We start from the raw sequence: 25,856 nt of genomic DNA on the forward strand, positions 1-25,856 counted from the left end.
TTTCAGGACTGCAGTGTTCCAAACTTAAACATATTTTCATCACAAATTGTGTTGTGCCTAATTCAAATAAGAAACAAGGAATTTAAGGATAATAAATATTCACAAAGGGTTTTTTCTTAACTGATGCAAATCGAAGTCATTTTAAGACATTAAATGAAACCTATGAGTAAGTATTCATGAAATACCAGTTCAGGCATCTTTATTTTATGGAAAAAAGATGCCGAAAGGCATTGCTGCATACTACCTTGATCAAAAAGTTCCCGGAATAACCACCGTGTGGCGCTCCCATCGTTCCGATTTGAGTTCTGTTTTTTTTTGTTAAATTGGTACATCTGTTGTTGATATTCCCTTTAAATCTTAGTGTCATAACTTGACATTTGCAAAAGTTACGTAGCCAAGAGTACATCTATCTCTGTGTGTGTTGGCGATTTTTTACAATTTCAGAAATGGATTTAAATTTGCAACAACGAACTTGTATTAAATTTTGCGTAAAAAACGGATTTAGTGGCGCACGGACGTTGGAAATGTTGGAAAAGTGTTTCGCCAACGATTCTCTAAAAAAAACGGTCGTTTACCAGTGGCACGAGCGGTTCAGAAGTGGTCGTGAGTCAATCGAAGATGACGAACGCAGTGGCAGACCATCGACATCGAAAGTCGGTGAAAAAATTGATAAAGTAAAAGAAATGTTGGTCAATAACCGCAAATTAACCATCAGAGAAATAGCGGAGGACTTGAAAATTGCCTATGGATCCGCCCAAGACATTGTGGTTAATGATTTGGGTTTCCGTCGTGTAGCATGCCAAAAGACCTCAATTTCATGCAAAAAAGAGACCGTGTTGACGTCGCAAAAGACATGATTTGCGAGGCTGAATCCGATCCCACATTCATCAAAAGGATCATTACTGGAGACGAGACGTGGGTTTATGAGTACGACACGCAATCCAGACATCAGGCAAGTGAATGGCGTTCACCAAATGAGCCGAGACCAAAAAAACCACGTCGTTTTCAGTCAAAAAAGAAGGCAATGCTGACGGTTTTCATGGATTACAACGGTGTAGTGCATCATGAATTTTTGCCAGAAGGCCAGACAGTAAACAAAGAGTATTATTTGGGCGTTATGAGACGTTTGCGTGAAGCAATTCGCCGAAAGAGACCAGAAATGTGGGCAGAAAACTCGTGGATTTTGCACCATGATAACGCACCGTCGCACAGTGCTATCATTATTCGTAATTTTTTGACGAAAAATGCAACAAATACCATCCAACAGCCACCGAATTCACCTGATTTGGCTCCCTGTGACTTCTTTCTGTTCAATCGAGTTAAAAAACCATTACGGGGAACGCGTTTTAGCAGCCGAGAGAAAGTAATGGAAAAATCGCAGGAAGCACTGATGGACATACCGAAAACCGACCGTAACTTTTGCAAATGTCAAGTTATAACACTAAGATTTAAAGGGAATATCAACAACAGATGTACCAATTTAACAAAAAAAACAGAACTCAAATCGGAACGATGGGAGCGCCACACGGTGGTTATTCCGGGAACTTTTTGATCAAGGTAGTATGCTGAAATATTCATATCCTGAAAATAAATTTAGGTCTCCGACCCCAAGTTCCACTTTTATTGCATAATTTTCTTCCACAAATATGAAGCGGCAGTTTGGAACTGGGCATTTGGAAATGGAACTTGAAAAACCCAAGTAGTAAAATCAGGTAACAGAATTAGCCAAGCTGAGTACAATACAGATGTCACCTTCTTATCCTCCTAAAGCAAGTATCAATACTTTCATCACAATTCTCAAAGAGGAATATCAAATTTAACACATAAATATTCACTATGAAAAGTTGCTCTATATATATTCTATCTAGAGCACAGAAACCTACCCTACTCATAATTTAATTAGTATACATCCAAATTTTGGGGACATGATTATGTCATATCTAACGCATTTGGTACTTGATACAAAACCTCAAAACTTTTTAGCATGCAATTAAAATGCTTTTCATCAGGGACAATAAACATAAATGGTTGATATTTTTTTCGTAAATCATCTGCCACAATAATTCATTAAAGTATTACTAATTACATTCATTCCAAGTTGTTAGATTATTTTTAGATCAATATTATCACTACAAATATTCTCTTAAATTTATGGTAATTCATTAGTTGCTTAATGCTACAGTTTATTCATACGAGCCATGCACATTAAGTAAAACTTAAGAATAAAAAAACACACGCTATACTATTCAATTTACTTTTAAAAATGGGCTTTCATCAGAAAACAAAGTCCAAAGACTAACTTGGCACCTTATTAAATTCAACTTACTCTTCAGATAATGTAGAGTAAGAAAAAAGGGAAGTTAGAAGAAACCAAATCCTTATGAATAAGATTTAAAATATGCATTGCTACAGTAAATTTCCATCCTGGTGGCCTTCTGAATTTATTTTTTGTTGGGTATTCAAGTCAAAACTTGCAACAGACATTAATTGTGAAAGAACAATGGCTCTGTGGAAGTTGCATATCATCCCATCACAAGTTTCTATTGCCATCTTTAATAGAAACATCAAACTCGCATTCAACAGGAATTATTTGAACCGGCCTGAAATTGAATTTCCCACTAACCTATGGCATAATCCCTATGCCATCATTTGCAAGGTACACATAAATGTATCTTTAAAATGTCATTACTGTATTAGCAGTATTTAAAAGCTGTATTTCTGCAACTTTCTCATGATATTTTTCATTTTAAAACTTTTCAACATAAAAAAATTGGTCCTTGTTTGCCCATCAAGGTAAAATCTTGTAGGCAATGCTTTAATAAAAGCCTAGTGCCAACTACCTGCGAATTGAATGGATCCTTCTGCAGTTTGGCTGCCACCTCTCATTTCTTCATTCACATTAACTAAGCAATGGTGAATATAAAGAATGTGAGAATGAAACGAAAAAGTTCCCATCCTTACCTTTCCTTTCTCTTCGGAGCCCCGGGGTGGCGAGGATGATGCCACCCCTGGTGGCACTCCCTGCTGGTGTTGTTGTGGCATACCGTGTGACAGCTGGATGCGAGGCGCTTGCGGATCGCTGTGCTCCTGGTCTGTCCACGTCTCTGGATGCGAGTCTGAGTCACCTGCCTTCTTAGAGCTTTCATCACTGAAGCGCTCCATCCCTTTCTCTGCAAAAAACAAAACAACAGAGTGACTTCCATTCCACTCTAACATTGCATTTTTCATTATATTTGCAAATGCTTGCCTTTTTCCGCAAATTGGGCTTCACCATTTCATACAATCTACCACTAAACCACTTTATGGAAATCTTGAGCATTCACTGAACAAGAATAATTAAATGATTCCAACATAGATCAGTTTTTTGTGCAATTGAGCGCTAACCTCTTTTGCTTTTATCACCATTATCACCCATTTGGGCTACATTTTTGTGCCTCACAAAACCCTTCCCAACTTGACCATTAGTAACCTGGCACCGTATGCCCATTGCTGTGCACGCATATACGGCAACTATGTTTTAACAACTTGTGTTTAACTTCTGTAACATGTTTTTACTCTTATTTGTTAATAATAATTACCAATTGTTTTAAATTTAAGCTTAAAATAATTTTTTCTCAGGGTTTTAAAATAAGATATGAAGATCAGCTGTTTGTCATATTTTCACTGCTAATATAAGAAGTTCCTCTAAATTTTATTTGGATATCTATTGTTTAAATTACTCTACCAAATTCACAGAATGAACTGAAATTGTGAGTATGAACTAAAGAGATGTTTACTCATTATTTGAAGATCATTAATACTAAGCTATTTGAAATCTGAAAAAATTAATATCCCAAGTAGAGATATGTCTTCTCCAATGACTCAAGCCACATTCTGAGCTGCACCTCAACAGATTATATACAGAAAAACCCAATATGAAATGTTGAAAGTAAATTATGTGCTGGATGATTGAAGAGAAATTATGAAACTTATTTTTGAGAGAACAGTGCACTTATACGCACGCTATGTGACTTAGGGTGATTCTTAACATTAGATATCAAACAGTTGTGATTTCATGTTGCAATAGGAGTAAAGGATGGAAAAATAATTGACAGTTTTTTTCATTTTACTAAAGCAAAAATACCAAAAGACTTGCTTATATAGACAGAGTTTTGAAGGAGAAGCACTACAAATCTTTTGGAATCATTAAGAATCAAACATGAGTGCCCATTAGAAAGGGTTAAAAATTTCTATGTTTTATGCATGACGTTCCTGCAGTTTATCAAAACTTCAATATAATTCTATTTCAATGGTAGTTGAGGTAAAAGGGTGTAACTTATCAGGTTAACAAAAAGTATTACCAAACGTTACAGGAAGTACATTTTTTGTTTAAGCTTTCAAGTGAACCATATTCTCAAACCTGTCTCCAATTTTTACATGCAACTCTTACTTCAATGTAACCACCAGCATTTTATCAACTCACCTGGTATATTTAGAGATTCTTGAAGGAGAGAGCGACTGCTTGAAAAGAATGGCCTGAGTGATGGTTTTGGAGTAGATGAGATACTGAGTGTGTCTGCCTCTGGACCAGAATCACTCAAATCCTCCAGCTCCTCAAATAAGTCTTCTATCTCTGTGGGATCCATATCACCTCCTGTTTAAAATCCATTGAAGCAGGGCAAGAATTAATGCCTTTCCACAACCTTGGAAAATAAATTTATACTTAAATTGTATTGAAGAGCTTTCTCGATGACATTTTAAATTTATGTGAAGGAATTCCTAAGATTCACTTTTGCCCTTTACTTAACAACTCATCATTTATAGAAATGGCAACTGATTGGATAGACTGGATATTATTTATTTTCTAATTTCCATTTATTTATTTAAAGAGCAATTAATAAAACCATATTCATCCATTCATTAGGCAGGAGCTTCATCAAAATTTTTAACACATGCAAATACAAGTATTATGTTGAATAAAAATCAGCATAACAGAAGTGAGATAATAGTTTAAAAAGTGCTCAAACTTCAATAAGCATTGACTGCATTTACACAGGTCATTCAATAATTGTGTTGAAAATCCAAGAGGCTCGTAGTATTGGAAAAGGTTTGCTTTTATTAAGCCTCATCTCTCACTAGACTGATTTTCAAGTTTCAGCTATGTCCAACACATGGTTTAATTTTCATAGTCTATTGAAGCAAAAAACTTTTGTTTACTTAGAAACATAATGAGTTTCATGCGGTGTACATTTCTATTTAAAAGGCCAAAAGAGATCAAAGCTGAGTTGGATGAAGTTCATGGTGGATCTGCTCCTGCATTTGAAACTGTTTACAATTGGGTAAATGAGTTAAAACGTGGCCATGGATCAACAAATCAATATCATTCAAGATATCCAGGGGAAGTGACTTCCTCTGCAATGGCTGACAAACTCCATGATAAAGTTTTGGTTTTGAGTGACCCACGAATCAAATTTCAAAAAATAGTTGAAGCCACAGGCATATCATAAGATGCAGTGTTTTCAATTTTTCACGAAAAATTGGATGTGAAAAAAATCTTGGCTTAGTGGGGGCTGCACAGTTCTCAATGGTTGTGTAATCAATGTGGAGGCTGGCTTTGCATTTTCTCTTGTAATCCTGATAAGTCTCTGCATTGATACACCACTGTAGATTAAACGTCAGGATAATAATATTATTTTTTAAAGATTTTTATAAGATTTTATTTTTCTTTGAACCTCTACTCTTTTGACTTTCAACCATTACCTCCTGCTCAAGCAGAAAAGCATCAGCTCTGGTTAAGGCTGAAATCAACCATTCATAGAGGAACTCAGACAAGTACCAAAAAATGTAATGATACTCATGGACACTGTAAAGCTCTAGCTCAAATCAGGATAATAATACATTACTACACTCCAGAGATGAATGAACAGTTGAAACAGTGGGTTTCTACAGGCGATCTAACTCTGTAGAAGGCAAAGACAGTGAAATTGCCTGATAAGGCTAAGACGACAGCTTTTTTTGAGATGCATGAGGAATCATCTACATTGACTACAAGCAAAAAGGACAAATGAATTATGAGAAGAGTATTATACATCATTATTGCACCTGTAAAGCAAAGAAATCAAGAATAACAACCTTCTTTGGCAAAGAAAAAAATTCTCTTCCATCGAGACATTTCATGGACAGTTTTGATGGTGAAAATTATGGAATTTAATATGAATTCTTATTACATCCACCACATTCACCAGATTTGGTCCTTAGTGACTTGTTTTATTTAAAAACTTGAAAAATTGGTGCGGTAGAAAATGATTCTCATAGAATGTGGTCATTGCCAACACAGATGACTATTTTAAGAACCTTCTAAAATCCAGCTTTTTGGATGACTTAAAAAAGTTGGACAAATGCTGGGAAAAGTGTATCAAGCTAAAAGAAAATTATGTTAAAAAATAAAAAATCCACCCAAAATAATTAGTCTTTTTTTCCTATGGCATTGTTGAGCGACCTATGTATTTTGAGTCTTATTTACTAAATATTGGACTTTAACATATTCTCTTGTCAAATTAAGTAATTAAGAGATTACTAGTAAAAATTATGAAACAAAAAATAGAACCTTTCATTAAAATACATGAAAACACATATTAGAACAAGTTAAAGAAGAGGAAAAAAATTATCAGTAAAATTAAATTTTTGTGAAGAATAATGTGAAAAAACAAAAGGACAAACTTCAAACTCTGTACTTTAAAATAAATGGCCTTCTTTAAAAATTTTAATAATGCTCAACTGCCTTCCAGGAAATAAACATGAAAATTTTAATGTCTTACCTGAAAGTTTTTGGTCTATTTCCTCTTGGTCATCATTGCCAAGGTCTTCACTAACCCTAAACCTCTTAAGCAAGGCAATGAACTTCTGCTTCAAGTTTCTTTGCTGTAGAATAAGAAACATTAAAATTAGATAAAAGATAAAATTCTGTGAAAAGTTTATGAATACCAGGTACTGAGTAGTGAGAGAAAACACAAAAATTATTATAATTCAGTTGTTTAAATAAACATTAATTGAATGTAAATCAATGCATCATGGGTCCATCACTGTTATTTTTTATACTAAACTGCTGGCATAATTACTTATAAGTTAAGTATTATGTGAAATATGAGGTAAATGAAATCTCACAACTCCTTGAAAATGAAAATTCTAAACCATGTGGCTTTAAAGGTGAGATTTTCAAATTAACTAATACTTTCAGATTTTCTAGACTAAAATTTTCAACAATCCAAATTTCTTTTGCCATTAAGATTTTGTTTGACTTCCATCCATTCTTTAGTTGCTCAACTCAAATAATGACATTGCTAGCATTAAGCTCAAAATTCTTCTTTTGCCCTCGTTAATCACAATCATTATAGTTTATAAAATAAAAACAAAGGAAACTGATGACAATTGAGTTTTCTGGAAGAGTAACACTATCCCTGGCACTCAAATATCAGCAATTTAAGCATGTGACTGTTTAACAAATGTAGTATTTATTTCATTACAATCATATGCTACAAGATTACACCAGGGGCTTTAATGTCAATTAAACTATGGGAGATGCAGGGACGGTAACTCTTAACAGGGCCATCTGCTAAATGTGCATTACAATGCAAAGATTCCAGAGTGTGAAAATAATTTCCCTTGACCAAGATTTGAACCTGCATCCATTGATACCTGCCGAAGTGCTTTAGCAAGTTAAGCTATTGAGGTGTCCTCTTACACTTTGAGATTTTGGGAGCTTTAAAGGAACAAGATGTTCGGACAAAATACTGTACATACAATGTCACAGGCATTCGTGGTTGTGTGTGATGCACTGCAGTCCTTGAGTGCTCTAGCCCATTAAGCTATGGAGGTGTCCTCTCATGGACATTGAGGGATCCAGGTTCGAATCCCAGTCAAGGTGAATGATTTCTACTCTCTGAAATCTTTGAATTGTAATGCACATTAAGCGGATGACTCTGTTAACTGTCATGGCATCTCCATCCACAGAATGACTCATTTAAATTCTTCATTAAATCTGGTAATTGTACTAATTTGTGCAATTTCTCACTTTTACTTTTTCATTAATTATTCACTTTGAGGGAAATGTTTGAAAAATCCTGACTGTACTTCACTCATGATGAACATAAATATCTTTTGAATGGTTACCAAACTACCCGTCTCCATTGAAAAAAGACTATGTCACTTTCTTTTCACACACAGGGAAGAAAATCCTCTTTTAACTCCCTTCGCATATGTTATGCCACAAGCACCTCTGGCTTGAGAGAGACCATGTGATGGGCACACATTGAATGATCAGCATCAATGGCCAAGGAGTCCTAATCACAATATATTTTCTCGACTTTTTGAGACCATTGAAAACCCAATAATCATTTTTTGAGAATTCCAAGAGTGGTTGTTGGCCACCATTAAACAATCACTCACCCTTGCGTTGGTGGGTATCTTCGCCCTTGCTGCTTTCCTTGCACGACGTGCTGCACTCCCCAGCCCCCCACCACCTCCCCCTCCCCCACCCCCACCACTCCCAACTCCACCGACCCCCATCACACCAACCCCCACACTTCCCCCATTGCCCCCCATACCCCCTGTCTCGTCAAGCATTGGCTCCGAGTCTGAGCCCTCCTCATTACTGCTAAAAAGTTCCTCATCCTCATCTGAGAAGTCTCCACCAACACGGCTGTCTGTGAACGAGAATGAGTTGAAAATCTTTATCTCAACCCTGGAATTTGGAGTGAGATGGCCTTGATTCAAGGCTTAATGCGACCTTTACCTGCAGCAGTTACAGAAGTCCCATTCACCCAAAAATGAGAAATACAAAGGAATGGGCATACAATAAATTAGCCATAAAATCAAAGACATTTATTTCTATGGGCATGTACAATGGAACCCCAACATGCATGCTTCATTCACTCCATAAAATTCACATAAGTCATGAGTTGAACAACTCAATGCTCACTTGTACTAGATAAATTTCCTGCCTGGCTTATGTCTACCCCCCAAAACCTGGTGCGAGTATCTAATTTTGATTTCACCCTCTTACTTAATATTTTCTGCTTAAAAGTGTAGGGCTTCTATATTTTCAATCAATAGTTACAAATTAATGTACTGTAATTTTTTGCATAATTATCAGTGAACATAGGTTATCTTTGGTCCATGTACCTTTGAATCTACGTGATACTCAAAATATCTCCCATACACACTACTAATGAATATTACGGTCTTAGGTACTTGATCTCCAGAAATAATTATTTTATTCCAATCATTTTTATCCTAAAACCATATGGATTTGGTAGTCTTTAATTTCTATAGTCCTATCATTTAGTTAATAATTAAAGACAACTGACATATACACTAGTTAAGTATTGAATATTCTGGCAATGAATTTGAAAGGCCTGATGAAAGAGTATAAAAAAATGCAATTTTACCAGCATATGTGAGTTATGTTACATGTTGATACATGGTTGATATGGTGCAGATGTGCTTAACATGATGAAAAGTCTTCTTCTGCTCTGACAGGGTATGTGAACAAGGAGTTGCAATAATTACTAGTTACAACCAGTCTCAAAAGGGTATGATACAATGCTCCCCAAATAAGTTTTTGAAAAAATGTCATACCATTTGTATTATTTTGGTTGGGATTGGAGCTCATAGAGACTTGAAGATCAAACATTAAATTAAACTTTTATAAAGGCAACAGTTGCATTATTCTACTTGAGACATTGAATACATAACCCAATTATCATACTAAATTGGTAGGCTGGTTCAGAATGAGAAAATAGATACATATATATTCTGCCAAAAATAAAGATTAAATGAATCCCATTTTCTCTGTTTAACTAGCCACAAGTAATACATTGGATCTAGATTAAAAAATTATCCCAACTACCCTTTACAAACTTCTTCCTCTATTTTCATGGAAGATATCTAAACACCCCAGAGTACTGTATGAATGCAGATGGTACAAAGCTCTTTCCCTCAAACATACTTGGTACTCTAAAGAAATTTAAAATGGACAGGGAAAACATTAGTTAGGGTGGATGTGCATGATTCTTAGAATTGAGCTATAGCTCTTGAACCAGTAGCTTTACCCAAGGGAATATTATTTATTTATTTTGCATTAGTCCAAAAACAGGACTTCGGCTTTTTATATTGGACTTTAAACAGTGATATAACATTATTACAATTACATTTACCCAAGCCCTAGGTGGAGGAAAAACCACCAATTATGTTCATCACTTGCCCAGTAGCTTACTGTGAAAAACCTGTTTATTAAACTCACCAAATTACTATTCTCTTTCAGCTACATAAGATTTCACCTACACACAGTATAATTGGTAAAGCAGCTGCAAAGCATATAGATGCTTACCAGCATTTTCTCCAATGGAAAGGTGCTTCTGCCTGTAGAGGTGGTGTAATCTGAAAGACCGGTCTGTGCTTCCTCCACCTCCTCCACCCGCCCCGTCCTCTGCATCAACAGGCTGACTACTCAGTGACAGCATCGTCACTCTTGCAACAACATTGCTCTTCTCCTTTGTGTCACTGTAAAGGTCCAACTCCAGATCCATCTGCCGCTGCAAAACCTGTCCAAGTAAATAGTGCATGAGAATACTATAGGTCTGCTGATCAAACATCACGCCACTTGCCACTGGTCCTCACTACGGTGTGTTGAAGAGAATCGTTTTCAAATTACAACTGAAATAAATTATCTCAGTTTACCACTGCAATTATGAAAGCAAAGAAACTGCTGCAGTGAAAAATATTTTTCATAGTATTAGCTTGTTAAGAGTAAGCCTTGGATACATTAACTACCACCTGTGAGCCAATAGTTCCTTTATAAAAGAGAGCATCGGTAGCCATCTATATGAGTCAAGAACCTGCCAAAGACCATTTATGCAGTTAAAATAATAGGTTAAAATCACTTATCACACGAGGGAAATATTTCGGTGCCAAATAGATTTAGTACTTTGTGATGATTGGTGAAATAAATAATATTTAAAATTGTGGTTATACATGGATTGCTTCCTGTAAATGACAACATTGAAAATTAAAAGTTGGCTGAAAGAGTGTACTGGCTTCTGCGAAGATAGCTAAATGTATATTAATATTCACTGTCAATATATAACTTACTAGAATTACATAACATAAAAAACCAATATTCTCTGCACTCATGTCTTCATATCTGTGACACAAGGTCATGTCTTCCCTTACGTGTCATCAGAAGTTTAACAAAAGAACATGGTCTAGATATTAATTGAAAGGTTTTTCTGAAAATTTTTAGTGGCTACAGGAAGTTGCTAATTTTTCATGATGGTCGTCCACGAGAAACTAACCTGGCTATGGAATTGAATCACACCCATTTTTATGTGAGCTCTCAGACCCTATTAATCTAACAATCTAATGAGCATTCTAGGTTTTTCAATTCTGAGGCGATTCAACTGAGCCTGAATAGACATCCAGGAAAATAATAATCACCCAAGGTTTTATTGGTGACAGCAGAGATCACTTCATTCTTAGCCTGCGAAATTTAAACACCAGGGCAGAGGAGGCCAGAAAGCATTTCTGGGCCACTGGCTGCTTCCCAGAAGAAATAAATGATGCCGAAAAAATCACATAGCAATGAATCTGGTTCTCTACGCACTGGGCAGCCATTCTGGGTCACATCCAATATGACTCTGGATAAAATAAATAAGCTGCAGTGTTTCTGCAAAAATTCAATTTTTACTTAATAAAAATTGGAGGAAATCTCATTTGGTATTATAAACTCTCCTGTTGCACATTTTACAACACTGTGGAATACTGGATTTCCCTCGTGATGCATCTGGGTCTTCTCAGATAAACTCTAGCTATGGGATTTCCCAGGTAAAAAATCTTCCTGGGAAACCACAGGGGGTAAAGGGACAGGGACTCGCCCCTCTTGCAAGTAAACATCACAAACTGCAGGGCTCAGAATGAAATGATCTTTGCTCTCAGCCATCCTACAAGCCTTCACATTGATAAATAAAATTGACAAGACATTACTCTTTGATGAGTGGTGCTGACAGTCTCTTAAAATATTCTCAAACTCACCTGTGACATATTTATACTCCCCTCGGCTAGAGTTTTGAATCCAAGGATGGTTCTGTTCTTGTATTTCTTTCTCCTCTGCAGTAATACATGGAGCTTATTACCATCCCTCTTCAAGAAATGGGGGTACTAGATAGGATAAAATGGAAAATATTAGTAAGTTTTCCCCGGTAAGTTATAAGTCAACACTATAGCTTCAGATGACTTACGGGCATTATGTAAGCATGCATACAAATAAATGATCAAGTCTTTGAAAATAAAAAACATGACAGGAGTGAACATATAAATGATCACCATATACCCTTGATGGGATTTTACACCCCTTTTTCGAATCACAACCATTGAAAAAAACCAGACATATCCTTGAAAAATGTTTGAAAGATTACAAAAAATATGAAGTATGCATTAGCATCAAAGAATGCAATACCTTACTTATACATTAGGCTATTAAGAAATACAAAACCTACATTAACTGGTAGATTACTTGATAATAACAATAATTAAGAAATATGATGGTAAAGGGAGATATACATTGAATTTCATGAAGGAATTTAACACATCAAGGTAATGAAAAGTGTTACCAATTTTTCATTTTCCAAAATAAGATTGAATCACTTTAAAAATTAATTTTATTCACTTCTCAAAGCTGAAAAATGGCAAGAAAATAAGTGTAAAAATTTTCACGGATGACTAGAATTAAAAAGTTCAAACATTTAAAATAGAATTGAGTTAAGTGCAAAAAATAGAATTGAGTTAAATGAGGGCATAAAATATTTAAACCAGTAAGTAATGAACATCTCGCAATAATGCAAACCATGAACCCTTGTTCAGAAATGTTTTGAGATGGTGCTAACCTTCCACTTCGTTGCTCACGAGGCGAGCCAATTGAATAACCTTCCTAGAGCACGGAAGGGGAAGGTCGGGGAGGGAAAGAGGAATCCTTGGACTAGAACAGTGAGGGAGGGTTCACAGAGAGCGATAGGACATCCCACCGAAATCTCTTTAGTGCTGACACAAAACTATGCCCTCGGAAATGCGAGCGATTCATGACAAAAAAAATGTTACCATCATTAGGAATAGATTTGGGTACAAGTTCCAGTTAAGGTAAATGATTCTTTGCTGTGAACCACTCTCAATTGAGAGTAGTGGTTCGATTACAGTTGCCAGATATTACGAGGTTGGTGTGGGACAAACGTGATACAGATGCAGGAAAACATTCGGAATGTTCCCCGCAAAATAGGATGTTTTATATTCCCTAAACACAATCGCATTTACACGCACGCATGCATACTTTCCATTGTACGGAAAATTTTGTAGTGTTATTGAAATTTCGCACGGACTTCCTTGGACACTTTTGAGAAAAAATGGAAGCATGGCGACTGATGGATAACCTTAAGGGCGGCATTTGACGAGAAGAAAAAATTGGAACTAAATGACACAAAACACGCAATTCATGATGGATGGATACTTGGCATATTTCTAAGCGATTTATACCAATGAAACCACGCGAAAGCGATTTTTTACATATATTTATAAAAATACGACCAAGCTCTATTGTTATCGGGACAAAGGTCTTTTGCGTGAGAACGGTCGCAAATTGTTAAAATTTGATTCTTACGTCTGCGCTTATGTGATTTTTCCTTCATGGTGGTTCTCAAACCCTTCTCTAATGTATCACTACGCGTACTTATTAATGTTATAAATGCTAAGTTGGTGACCGCAGGGACGGAAAAAGTATTGATAGCTAGTACAGAAAAACATCAATTTCTCCCACGGAAAAGACGTCTACTGCCATAACCCCAATAAAAGGCTGCTGAGGCCACTTCGGGTTCTTTACGAACAGTGAGAGACATAAATTACGAACGATGTAATGCCCTTCGTTTGACAGCCAAATGGCGAACATATGTCACTGAAAATTTTGCTATGACCCATAAATCGGACAAAGTACCTTAGAGTATGAAGCAATTTCCCTAGCCACAAAATAATCGAATTCACTGTCTAATAACTCACACTATTTTGGTCGAATTGGGGAAGAAAAAAGCAGGTGTGCTATATGTGGGAGGAGAAATACTAGGAAATGGGTAAAAAAAACAATGTCGTATTTATCCGCTGATAACTATAAAGTATACTTGAACACGCGTTGCGGTAATCCGTCAATGAAAAACAAGACTGCGAGCTAATTGCAGGGAAATAATTTGATTCAAAATTGCGAAGAAAATTTCCATGATGCACGAGTATTTCGAGAACAAATTCGGCACGTTAAACCATGAAATACCCCAGAGAGAAGCTGAAAATGGAACTTATTACCAGGCGGTAAAGGAGAGATGTACGAGGGTGGTTTGAAACGTTCCCGACCTCAGAAAATTTCGGAAAAAAATGTCTTGTATCTTTGTTAGGTCGGAAACTTTTCAGACCACCCTCGTAAGAGCCTGAGACAGAGGTAATTGTTGTGAGAGAGGCTGGGGATTGGAAATAAAACGTCCTGCATTATATCTTAAATCTGAGATCATGAATTACAGAATTCTCCGGTGAAGAGCACGTCGACAAAACTTACAAGTTTTGCTGCGCACCTGTCTCAACGCGGGAGCAACGTGGAGTCACAAATTACTTGGCACACAGGGAAAACATGAAATTATTCCCAGCATCTACTCTAAGAAAATCTTATCACCCAACGTCAAAACATGCGAGTGTCCAAACTGAAGCGTTAATACGGTGACTGAAAATGTTTTCGTAGACGACATGAGAACGACTTCCTATAGGTACCCGGACAAGCAGAAGGCAAGTCTCATTTTCCGAATTCCCTACATCTTGCGAGGAACAAATATGCATATTTTTGCACGTCGAATAATGCTTCGTGTGTCTAGCTTGTCTCTCGCGTTAATTTGGCATAAAAATCATTTAAATATCCCGAATGCATGCACCAAAGACGCAAATCTAGCGACCAAAAGCGACAGTAACAGGATTTTGATAACATTAATTTTAAGATTATGTTTTTGCGCAGATATCCGCCATGCTCCCAAGTTTTATTTGGCCCATCTCGTCTTCGGACCGTCACGCGGCATGCATTATGCGCTTGCATGTCCTACGTCATCGGTTCACGGTTGCAATTTTTTTCGGAGAAGATTTTCATTAGACCGAAGAACCTTTACTGCATCTTTAAAAAGTAATAAAAAAGAATACTTCTCTGGGAAAAGGTGAATAGGCTTGATTTCATCAGCCAAATAATTAACCAAACGAACAACACCATGGTATATGCATGCAGACGGTGGAGGGCTAAATGGTCCCATGGGGTGAAAAAGTATACTTCCCTCAGGAAGCATGCGGAACCGTGAAATATCTCCTAAACAGAGTTTTTTAGGGAGTTCCAAAAGGTTAAAAAGGCTAAAGTTATAAAAAATTGACCTCTTGAGCAGTTAAATTAATGCATAAAAAGTGTATGACAGCGATGTGCCGTAAAGAAAATATTCAGTGACGGAGAATGAAATTCAGTAGAATTCATTATTTTTGTTCTTTCTCATTTATTTCGTCAGTATTTGCTCTAATGCATAGATGCACTGCATTAAGAATATTCAGTACCAGAACAAATAAATTTATGGATAAACAGAGACTGAAAAAACACTATTACCGTTGAATGCTCTCCCCACATCCTCCCTGCGTTGTCTTGACTGGTGTGATCATCCGTAACCTTACATGAACGTACGAAATACGAGCAAAATTTGAATCATAGGAACGGCAGTCTAGACGCGGCACCTCTGATAGTGATAATTTGACCTTAACAGTTGTGTTAAAATTAAATAAAAATGTCAAAACGGTCCCGCGATATTTTGATAGGATGAAATAAATATTATTTCTGAGCCACCTCAGATCAGAAAAAAATCACTGAAATAAAAACATTTGGCGGAGAGATACATATCGTTTTGTTTTTTTTTCCTTGGGTGATAACGGATTTCCACAAAGTTAAGCCTAAATACGTAGAGTACACCAGAAAAAAAATGTTGAGGTATGGCCGAAGTACGAGTTTAAACACCAAAGTCACGGATAATTAACGGGTGTTTCAAAATTCACGGCGAATTCACGGTTTCCACGGCTAAAGGTCAAACCTGTTTAATTTCTACCTCAGCCCTTCCATGTTTACCTCCTACCTGTGCGTGTGTATTTGAAAGAGCACAGGAGATAACAGAAAACTCCCGTCTTTTTCCTCCGACTATCACCGCCCATTCCGAATGCCCCCCAATACCCATGCCTGTGAGGCACGTCAGATTACGAATAAGTCACCTATTAACCCAGATAGGGTCACATTTATTTCCACTAGAAAGCGTCTGTGTGAGCACAGGAAGCAATTTGGTTAGCCTTGATATTCTGAGCGTTGCTTTGTGAACAGATTTATTTAATTTTAGTTTTGTCACAAGGGTGGCTTCTTGACGATGATAAAAACTAAGCAACGGCGAATGCTAGAGGAGAACCCAAATAGAAATACTTAAGACAATATTGGTACCCCACATGGACAAAGGATAATGTGGCACTCTATCCCATCATCCAAACACATACGCATGAGGTTTTAACATAGGCACTCACCTGGAGAGAAAAGTTGAGTTGTAGTTCGGTGTCAAGCAGTCCACCTGGGGGGAGCATCATTTCATTGGAGCGAAGGGTGCGCTTGGAACTCTGCAATTAGAACAAAATACAGTGTTTAACAAGGTAGAATAAATGCATTCGTTTAAAAAATATGTTTACACTTAGCATTTAGCTCTCCTCTTGTATCGGATGACATATTATTTTTAAGGAAACTAGAGTAAGAAAAAATATGAATACTGCCTTTATGAAATAATTTCAATTTCCGAAAACGGTCCAGAATATTTTTCACAAAAAGGAAATAATTACATTTTAGCGTGTACATTACGTATGCAGCAAAGAAATGCATCAGTTGATCCAAGGGAAGAAATAAAAATAGCTAGACGAATAACGACTAGGCAAGTAACTCGAAAAAATTCCTCATGGTTCCCCGACTCGCAACCGCCCCCGAAGTAAAACATGCCCACTCATCAGAACTGCTCCCTTCTCCCCGCAACCCCTCATTGCCTCCCCACCCCACTGCCACGCCAATTGCTTCTCCAAAAATGCTATCTATTTCCTCTCACCCAACCAACGCTCATCTTTCGACATCGGCCAATACATTACTCCCTCGTCCATCCGCATTAACAATCACCGCTTTTCATGTAATTCCGCCTCCCTCTCTTCCCTTCCTGTCCCTATACAGGCCCGCAAGCCTTCCTTCGAAGAGAATTTCTCCCCAACCATCCTCGAATATCACCCCAAATCCGCCACCATTATATAGATGAGAATTCGCGATTACGCATTTATATGGGCATTCATATCGTTTGAATTTCCCGCATTGAACATTCACCGCTAGATACTTACCCCTCCCTCCCTTTCCCAAACACGCTCCACATTTCCCTTCCACAACCCTCACATTTCTTCCGCCCGAAACCTTCTTGCCTGACCTCAAGGTGTAGGAGAAGGCCAAAAGCTTAAAGTATCTCTGCAATGTGAGTGTCCTTTTTTGTGTTTTCTCTCTCTCTTCCTATATATATATATATATATATATATCCCTCCCCGGACTACAACCTTGACGTGGTGGAAGGGCTTGTGCGTTCCGATGACCCCTAGAGCTGTACTGGCGGGAGTAATAAAAATTGCTCCTGGTAGGGTCACCCATGCCAGATAGGTCGAAGGTTAGGAGCCAGACGAAAGGTAGTCCACGAAGCGTCTGTTCCTCAGTGAGGCGGCTGCAATGGCGTCTGACCCCAGTGGGGCGGCCAGTAAGTGATGGTGTCACGTTAAAAACACTATTGAGGAAGGCAACGGGAAACCACCTCAATTATCATTCCCTAGAAAAATATGATGGACAATAGAGATATTTTGAGTCCTGGCAACCACGGGGCTCGGCCCAATCGGCCGTGTGTCGTGCCCGGCAGCGGGGGAGGCAAGGCTTCCGCGGTCGTCATCCCACGAAACCCTTGCAAGGGAAAACCAGCAGCAGCAGGACAGAAGACGCAGGAGAAGAAGACCAAATTAGTTAGAATAGGAACGTGGAATGTTAGGACAATGATGAGGACGGGGAAATTGGAGAATGTTAAGCGAGAGATGGAAAGGGGAAATATAGATATTTTAGGTCTATGCGAGGTGAGATGGAAAGATAGCGGGGATTACTGGAGTGATAAGTATAGAATAATATACAGCGGTGGGGACGAGAGCCAACGAGGGGTTGCCATAGTATTAAATGAAGAGGTAGGAAGAAGCGTAGTCAACATAGAGCAGGTAACGGATAGAATACTACTAGTGGAGATAAAAGCAGAACCGACGAACTTAGTTATTATCCAGGTATACATGCCACCGAGCAACCATAAGGAAGAAGAGGTCGATAGGATATACGATCAGTTAGAGGACATGATTGCATTTGTTCCTGCAGGGAAACATTTGATAGTGATGGGGGATTGGAATGCGACGGTAGGCGAAGGAAGAGATGGTGATGAGGTGGGGGACTACGGTTTAGGCACGAGGAATGACCGCGGGGAGAAAGCAGTTGAGTTCTGCAGGAGACAGGGCTTAGTTATCACCAACACTTGGTTCAGACACCACAAAAGACGCAGGTATACATGGAAAATGCCAGGTGACTCGGGAAGATATCAGCTAGATTATATCCTGGTTAGACACAGGTTTAGGAACAGTGTGATAAATTCCCACAGCTTCCCGGGAGCGGATGCGGACTCAGACCACAATTTAGTTGTTATGAAATGTAGCGTACGTTTTAAAAAGATAAGGCAGGGGCGGCGAGTTAGAAAATGGAATGTAGAAGCATTAAATGGGTTGAAAAGAAAGGAATACAAACAGGCGGTAGAGAAAATCATGGAGGACGGTAAAGAGCTAAGTACTATTGAAGAAAAATGGGAATGTATCAAAAAAGGGTTGTCTAAAGCGGCAAAAGACACTATTGGAACCGTTAACGCTAAAAGGACTCGTAAACCATGGATCACGGATGAGATGATTACAAAAATGGATGAGCGGCGAAAATGGAAGAATATAAATACAGAATTAGGCAAAATGAAGTACAAAGAATTGAACAATAAATTGAGGCGGGCAACAAATAAAGCAAAGGAAGCATGGTGGAAGACGCAGTGCGAGGATATGGAAAGTCTGCAGAGGAAGGGGGAAATCGGTGCGCTTTACAGCATAGTTAAATCTTTATCGGGAAGTAAGAAAGGGAGATCAACGATAGCAGTTAGAGATAAGGCCGGTAAGGTAATAGTTGACGCAGGAAAGATCCAAGAGAGATGGAAGGAATATGTAGAAGAACTGTATAGTAAAGAGCTTAGACCAACAAAGTTAGACATTGAAAAGGAACATGACGTAGAGGAAGATAGCTTAGGTCCAGGCATACTAGACAATGAGATAGAAAGGGCATTAAGGGAGATGAAACTAAATAAGGCCGTGGGGGTAGATAACATTCCCGTGGAACTTTTGAAATGCTTGGGAAAATGTGGGAGGAAGAGGCTATATGGGCTGATCCGTAGTATTTATGAGGAGGGAATCTGGCCGGAAGACTTTGTTAGATCAGTTTTAGTTCCTATTCCGAAAAAGGTAAAGGCCTCGTCATGTGAGGACTATAGGACAATTAGTTTGATATCCCACGCAGCTAAGGTTGTTCTCAGGATCATAAACAAAAGGATAGAGAGTAGGGCAAATGATTACTTAGGGGATGATCAGTTTGGGTTTAGGAAGGGGAGAGGTACGCGTGATGCCATTGCAGTAGTGAGATTATTAATCGAGAGGAATATAGAACACGACCAGGAGGTATTTGCCTGTTTCGTAGATTTCGAAAAAGCGTTTGATAGAGTAAATTGGGAAAAACTAATGAGTATATTGCAGAAAATAGGAATAGATTGGAGGGAAAGGAGGCTTATTCGCAACCTGTACATGTCTCAGACTGCTCAGGTGAGGGTGAGAAACGGGGAGTCAGGATGGGCAGGGTTAGGAAGGGGTGTAAGGCAGGGTTGCCCATTATCACCGTTGCTGTTCAACCTGTACGCAGAAGAAATGATCAAAGAGGCATGGGAAGAACTCGAGGTAGGAATGAAAGTGGGCGGGGAATTCGTAAAATCAGTTAGGTTTGCTGATGACCAAGCTTTAGTTTGTCAGTCAGCCAAGGGACTGCAAGCATTGCTTAGTGAATTGGAAATTCAGTGCGACAGGTATGGGATGAAAATCAATATTAATAAAACAAAGGTTATGCGATTTTCTAGAAAGAAAAAGGCCAAGCTTAACATTAAAATAGGAGGGCAAAAGCTAGAGCAGGTAGAACAGTTTACGTATCTCGGTAGTGTTTTGGACCAACATGGTCAAAGTAGTAGGGACGTAAGGAGAAGAATTGCGCTAGGCAAAGAGGCTTTCACAAGGAGGAGGGAGTTGATGACAGGGACTTTGAGTAAGGATGTTAAGAAAAGACTCGTAAAAACTTTGATATGGAGCGTAGCTATGTACGGAGCGGAAACGTGGTCATTGAAGCAGGAGGATAGACGTAGATTGGAGGCTTTTGAAATGTGGGTGTGGAGAAGAATGGAGAAGGTGAAATGGACAGAGAAGAAAACAAATGAGGAAGTACTTGGTATGGTGGGCGAAGAGAGGGGTTTGTTGGGAGAAATCCTATGGAGGCAGGAGAAGTGGTTGAAGGGGGTATTGACCGGCAGTGGGATGTTGAAGACTGTGATAGAGGGTAGAATGTTGGGCAAAAGAGGAAAGGGAAGGAACAGGATAGGGATGTTGAACGAGATGAAGGGAGGAAGAAAGTACTCAGAGATGAAGAGGGACCTGATATAGAGTAGGATGATGGATTTTGTGTTTTGTTAGGAGTAATAAAATATTTGTTTGGTAGTTGTGTCCGTCGAAAAACCTACCTTAACCGGTAGATTACTTTAAAAAAAAAAATATATATATATATATATATGTTTATATATATATATATATGTTTATATATATATACATATATATATATATATACATATACATATATATATATATATATATATATATATACACACATTCAAACACGAAATGCCGCCAAACGGCGAATAAACACTCATTCACATAGGAATATAGTAGATATAAGGAAAAGGGATAGGAACACATATAAAGGACGAATACAGTAGAGGTGGGGGAGGCGGAATCAGGAAAATCAGTTGAACCACTGTTTTTATACATGTACATGTATAGCACATATTAAATAACTTTTTCACTTTTAAAAGATCTTTGTTTGACAAAGATGGCATGACCGCAAAACTCGACGTAAATAAAAATAGGTGTAAGATGTAAGGTATATATGTAATAATTTGATTGATGTGTGGTGTATTGTATTATATGTAATAGCTTAATTTTTTAAATTTATCTTTTTCTGATTAATGGTTGTAAATGGGATGGGGATTCGCTTGTTTTGTTAAAGAGATTTGTGTTTTGAAGTCTGATTTTATCTATTATCTTTTGCGATTATTTGGGACTTGTGTGCCACCTGACAATGTCTATCAGCACATGTGTATTTTTAATAATAATAATATATTTATTAGATTGTCTATGTTTTAGTGATTATAATATGTACTATTTATATACATATGAATGTATATGCGTGAGTGTGCTAGTATTATGGTGAAAACTCTGAAACAAGGAAACTCTATTCACCAAGTCCTTACTTCGATTCTCTGCTCGAAAACAACGCCGTGCTTATTCAATTCCCCAATTCCCATCCCTTTGTAATTAATCAGCTCTCGGATCACATCTTCAGGACAACGTAGCTAGAATAAAGGAAGATAACCGCACTAAACGTGATTAAAATCCTTTTAAAATGAAGCCCTGGCGTTGGTTTCGGTGTCGGCGACACCACCGCGGTCCACTGACGCTTGCAGGTGTCACGTGACCTGACCCCGAAAACCCACCCTCGCCCCCAACGGGCAACAATGCGACGCCCCGATGCCCTCGCGCTCTCCACAGAGAAAAAATGCCAAGCGGTTTATGAACCACCAGTGAAACGCGCGACCAAGAGCATATTTTTAACGCCAATTTAAGCCGCCGAATTACTTAATTAAACAACTGCCGACGTTGTTGCGAATTGGGTAAGCCGATTGTGACACTCAACAGCTCAGAGAAATTTGAATGTTTGAAATAATAATGGGTTAAAAAAAGCAGCCTTCATCTAAACTTGTCATTTCAGGTAATCCGCTGATGACACGAAAATGGAAATAAAAAAAGAATGCTTCGCCGCCACGTCTCTCCCAATAATACACATTTTTCGAACTCATTTATTGATGTTTTTACGACTTGATAAATATCACTATTGACTTCGAGAGGCAGTGATGGAATTATTTAAATCAATCAAATTTTTATCAAGATAAAAATAGGCTGAGAGTGTAATACAATATTTATTTGATTGATTCGAAGGATCAGAATAATTTAGTCCTGAATTTAATTAATATGGCGGCACGCGTAAGCAACCCGTTGCAGTTTTGCGCATTGCGGAAAGCTTCATTTCCCTTTATCCGGCCGAAGCAAATCTCAACTCTTCAAGTTGAACGGAGTACTACCCAACAAGAATAAATCAAATGTCAAAAAACGACCGAGACGAGCCGAACACAAAAAAGGGAGACATTTCAAATTATCGTAAACGAACGGGGATTAACAGATAAACCGATCAGCCTTCCAAAGTATGCCTTATTCGTATCATTAATCAGCAATATCGTCAATCACCATTAATCCCTTCCTTCCGTTCAAATGCCCGTGGGGAAATCTTTCAGCATGACCTCATGAAAATAAAAAACTCTCTGCAGGACTTTATAACATTTTAACCTAATTCAAAAATAATGTTAGCAAATGGGTTCAGCCCCAGCCACACGAACAATAGCCTGAAGTGTACACTTATGTTGCATCCTTGGTAAACGCAACGGGGCAGGGGCGCGCAGTTCGGAACGCCAGGACTCCGATCCTAATAACATACGCATAAATACACTCGTTCGCCATAACGATGTAATACTCGTATCATAATTATGAATAAATCTCTTTCATAAGTGTGTTTGGTAGGAAAGTCCTGCTGTTCTCTTTAAAAGATGTTCTTCGTCCTATTTTGATATTTTTGCATACTTATACGATGGTCTTTTGTATGCTCATGAGTTTTTAATTGACTGAGTAGTGTTCAGAATATGTTAAAATTTCGGAAATGGTAGCAAAACCAGTTGTTTCTCTGTCCCTTAAATCTCTTGGGCTTGGCAGCTAAAATTCCTACGGCTCACCTTAACAACCACTTAGTAAGTATTACTACATAAATAATATAATTATAAAATTACGGTTGTACAAAATGGACTAAGCAGTGTTTACGCTGAAAAGCTCAATACAATTTTGTTTAATTTCTTAGATTTTGACGCATGAATCAGTTTGATTCCTCGAATCACTAATAGAGTTTATTCTTGATGTGCCATTTGTTACGGTTTCTTTTTGGTTCAATAAGAACTCAATATTTTCTTAGTCACGGAACTACGCATGATCCGACAATATGACTAGTGAATAATACTTTCGAGGAGGATATCCCTTCTTTATGCCAATTGCTGAAAACTCCGACCCCCTAATTCCAACCTCCCCCGATGTATACTACAACTGCAGCTCTTGATTTAGACCCGAATATGAAACAATCCAATGAAATGAAGTTATAATAAATGCGCTCTCCCATGTGTAATCGCAAAAATGATTTACTTTGGTCGCAATTGAAGCTGCACCAATTTTCAACGCGCAGCCATCAGTTATGCATTTAGTGGATACAACAGTTCTCTCTTTTCTCAGCATTTGTTTTGCACACAACCAATTAGTATTCATTTGCTTCATAATGCTTTCAGGCGTTATGCCTATCAATTTATTCACAATAAACGTTTGAAATAGTCGTAGCCAACCTGATTTGCTCTGCGCTGCGGCTATGTGAGTATCCCCCCCGAAGGTTCCTACGCTTACTTTCGTTATTGCCAGACTATTCAAAACTCGCCAATGGATTAGCCGTTTTCCACGGAGAGATAAAGTTTTCTCTGACGTAAATACGATAACGATTTAGACCTAAGAGGATTCATGAAATGATTTATTATTTTATATAAATATCACTCCATGGTACATATAAATCTTAATTTCAGAAAGATTCTCGAAAAATGAGCGAATGTGTGGTAGAAAGATGGGGAGCGGAAAATTGGAGAGTGATATTCACCTCATAACATTTGGTAAAGACTCATTGGACTGCGGTCACGGAGAAAAATTAAGATTAAATGGAAAAGAACGGCCGGGAATGAGCATACAACTGCATGTAAAGAGGGTCCGAGGTATTTTGATGGGTCGCATATAAAGGACTGGAAGAGCCACATTCCCGGGAAATAAAATATGAATTTTTTGCGCGTTTAATTTTAAATTCAAAACATGAAAATTTATGCCGACACGTAACCTAGCCATAAAATAAACAATTGCCATACTGCATTCGCGTTACCACGATGGTGGTTACAAAACGAAAAATGGACACCATCAAGCAGGGTCGGGTGGAATAATAGAAGGTAATGTGGAGAGGAAGGGAAGATGGGGAAACAATGACAGGTCGTGCGGCATTAGATTTGTGGTTTGTGGGAGGACTGGAACATACGCGTGTAATATAATGAATATAATTATTGAATAAATGGTTACCAAACGGCATTCATAGAAAACACTATTTGCCAAAATTAGAGGCCCTGCAGTTTGGTAGCATTTTTTTATGATGAAATAAACGTTATCAGGGATAAGAAGGCTCTATGCTCCTTTGTCCTATTGGCTAGCTCATTCCCAGTTTCATATTTCGTCGCTTTCACGTCCGTTATTCTCCCTTCCATGAATTTATCTTATCCGGGGTCTTCCTCTTTAGTCATTCCTGCTCGGTTTCCGGAAAGCAACGGAGAATTTTATCTTTCAGTTTCAGTGTTTTCAAAAGATTACTTTAATAAAACATTCCCAGTGGAAATTCGTCCTTAGTCACCCATATAATAATCACCTTCCTCCTGCAGCACAAATTCCATTGCTTCCAATCATCATCTTTCTGTTGCTCCTACCTCCCATGCTTGGCATCGGTGGATACACAGACTCTTTAAAGGTTTTGACGACGACTTTTTAACTTAAAGGTTAATATTTTGGGCTAGAAAGAACTTTCTATTCGTACTTGAATCCTTCAGAACGTTATTCTATTCGCCGAAGTCGGTAAAAGCTACTAAGACTTAGAAGAGTCAGAGGAAACTCATCGCTAATAGAGGTTATGTTTTACGACGGTTGGGAAGAATTAATTCTTTGTGAAAAGAGTAATAATACCGGTAGTCAAACCGAAGGCTGGTTAAGATGTGATGGTAGAGAGCGCTCAACACTAAGCCCCGTAAGGCGTGTGGAATTCGCGAATTCACAGGGTAATAAGGGAGAAAAATAACCTAAAAAATCAGATAGCTAAGGTGAAGCCGAGGGTGCCCAGAGGCGTCACCCGGATTTGAACCCAAAACCTGCCGGTTAGTACCCCCTCGCACTATCGCGAAGGTTAACAACAAATTAACTGAAGACATGGATGATACTACATATGCATCTATGAAGAATGTTTACCAAAAAAAAATTATATATTATATATATATATATTATTATATATATTATATATATATATACATATATATTTATATATAGAAGTGTTTTGGACCAACACGGTCAATGTAGTAGGGACGTAA

The 25,856-nt window shown here is 38.0% G+C and overlaps 1 protein-coding gene across 1 annotated transcript in view; it reads right to left on the reverse strand.

The window, feature by feature from the left end:
• Window positions 1-25,856, reverse strand: part of KrT95D (phosphofurin acidic cluster sorting protein KrT95D) — a 406,149-nt gene that overhangs the window by 30,584 nt on the left and 349,709 nt on the right. Inside the window, exons 3-9 of the mRNA XM_071583373.1 lie at window positions 16,639-16,728; window positions 12,067-12,192; window positions 10,367-10,580; window positions 8,425-8,681; window positions 6,798-6,900; window positions 4,463-4,633; window positions 2,962-3,170 (exon numbers count right to left, since the gene is read on the reverse strand). Of these exons, the coding sequence (XP_071439474.1) occupies window positions 2,962-3,170; window positions 4,463-4,633; window positions 6,798-6,900; window positions 8,425-8,681; window positions 10,367-10,580; window positions 12,067-12,192; window positions 16,639-16,728 (1,170 nt within the window). The remainder of the gene's footprint in view (window positions 1-2,961; window positions 3,171-4,462; window positions 4,634-6,797; window positions 6,901-8,424; window positions 8,682-10,366; window positions 10,581-12,066; window positions 12,193-16,638; window positions 16,729-25,856) is intronic.

The sequence above is a fragment of the Hetaerina americana genome, unplaced genomic scaffold (genome assembly GCF_022747635.1).
Source record: "Hetaerina americana unplaced genomic scaffold, ioHetAmer1.1.p SCAF_133, whole genome shotgun sequence".
NCBI lineage: Eukaryota > Metazoa > Arthropoda > Insecta > Odonata > Calopterygidae > Hetaerina > Hetaerina americana.